This window comes from Leptodactylus fuscus, chromosome 5 (assembly GCF_031893055.1).
Source record: "Leptodactylus fuscus isolate aLepFus1 chromosome 5, aLepFus1.hap2, whole genome shotgun sequence".
Classification (NCBI taxonomy): Eukaryota; Metazoa; Chordata; class Amphibia; order Anura; family Leptodactylidae; genus Leptodactylus; species Leptodactylus fuscus.
The window spans coordinates 5,558,196-5,560,092 of record NC_134269.1 but is presented as its reverse complement, the minus strand read 5'-3'; the positions used below and the strand labels follow the sequence as shown (position 1 = coordinate 5,560,092).

General features: G+C 37.2%; 1 protein-coding gene across 1 annotated transcript; it reads left to right on the top strand.

Moving 5' to 3' along the window:
* Positions 1-369: 369 nt before the first annotated feature.
* On the top strand, positions 370-1,311 carry LOC142202294 (olfactory receptor 11L1-like; the record flags this gene model as incomplete). The annotated part of the gene is made up of 1 exon (XM_075272353.1): positions 370-1,311. A coding segment is annotated over one exon (942 nt), but the record flags the coding sequence as incomplete, so codon positions are not given.
* Positions 1,312-1,897: the final 586 nt, after the last annotated feature.

Sequence of the window (1,897 nt, the reverse complement as noted above, 5' to 3'; positions counted from 1 at the left end):
TATTGTTGGTGTAACATTACTGCTCAAAGATCCTCAAAAATTCTCTGGAATGTCTTGATTTAGACAAAAAATGTCTTCTTATTATAAAGTGTCAAAAATAATTCTAAAAGGGAAAACATGTTTGCTCTTATTGTCTGGTTTTCGTTTCATTTCTCTCTTTATTTACAATCCATTGATATTTTTATGTTATTCATTTTACAAGGGGCCAAATATTTCCCCGTTTTCTTGTGTATAAATGTATCAGGGATATTATTATATACGTATTTAGTCCAATATATTCATCTGTTTCTTTCACGAGTATAAACCTGTATATTCTGTGCTGTATGTGGCTGGTTTGGGGACATCAAAACATAATTATTTTTGTTCTACACTCAGACGAACAATGTGACTGTGGTCACCGAGTTCTTACTTTTAGGATTCCAAGTAAGCGAAGATTTTAGAATTTTCCTGTTCTGTCTTCTCCTGGTGATTTACTGTGGGACAATATGTGGGAACCTCCTGATCATCACCCTGGTGTCCACCAGCAAGAACCTCCACACCCCAATGTACTTCTTCATCTCACAACTCTCCATCAGTGACATTATAGTGATCACAGATATTGTCCCCAACCTGCTCCACATCCTCCTGAATAATGGGGCGGCCATTACTTTTGTTGACTGTATCACTCAGCTTTATTTTCTATGTGCCTCTGAAGCCTCTGAGTGTTTCCTCCTCGCTGTGATGTCCTATGACAGATATGTGGCCATCTGTAATCCCCTCCGTTACTCCACCATCATGGCAGCTAGACTTTGGGTCATATTGTCTATGACCTGTTGGTTGCTTGGATTTTCTTTGATTTTGATTTACATTGTAAAAACTGCAAAGCTGAATTTTTGTGGCCCCAATGTCATTGACCATTTATTCTGTGATATCATTCCCTTACTAGATCTTGCCTGCTCAGATACATTTGTTATACACGTGGAGATTTATTTTATGGGTATTCCAGTTGTTTTAATCCCAACCACCATCATTGTAGTATCTTATACTTCTATTGTTCGGGCAGTCTTAAGGATCCCATCCAGTACTGGTAGACAGAAAGCCTTCTCCACCTGTAGCTCCCACCTCATTGTGGTCTCCATATTCTACTGGACCATGTTTGGTGTTTATGTTGTCCCAACAAAAGGTCTCACACTCAGCACAAGTAAAATCTTATCCCTGCTATATACTGTGTTTACTCCTTTCATAAACCCCATTATATACAGTCTGAGGAATAAAGACATAAGGAAAGCCATAAAGGAAACACTGTATAAGGCCATCGCAACATATGTCTAAGTTTGCAGCCAGTTAAGTGTGATGGAGCCTCTGTGGGGTTATCAGCTACAACATAAAGTATCCGTTTAATAGATGAGGTTTATACAAATCCCAAAAAGAAAACAAGTTTGAGATGCGAAGTAAATGGTGCTGCAGATTTTGTTTTCAAACTCTTTATTGAATTTTTCCGAAGAACAGAGAGAAGCCATTAGGTTTACAAGACACAAAGGGTGATTAAGGTTCATTAAGAAATAAACGGTCCGGTCATCACTAGATTCTGCCTTTTCAAATACAATTCTATATGAGCAATTGCAGTGACGATTATACAATAGCAGGCAAAAGTTTGGAAACCCCTGGTCAAAATCACTATTATTGTGAATAGTTAACAAAGTTGAAAAAGCAAATGAACTTTAACAGGCATAACATTAAAGAGGACACATTCCTAATGTATTTTTTTTGGAAATTTTCATATTTTACATTTTCAAAATAACAAAATAATGAAAATGGCCAATGCAATAGTTTGGGCACCCTTCATGGTTAATACAGAGAAATACCCATTTTGGCAAGTATCACAGCTGGTAAATGCTTTTTAGCCAACCACAAGTCT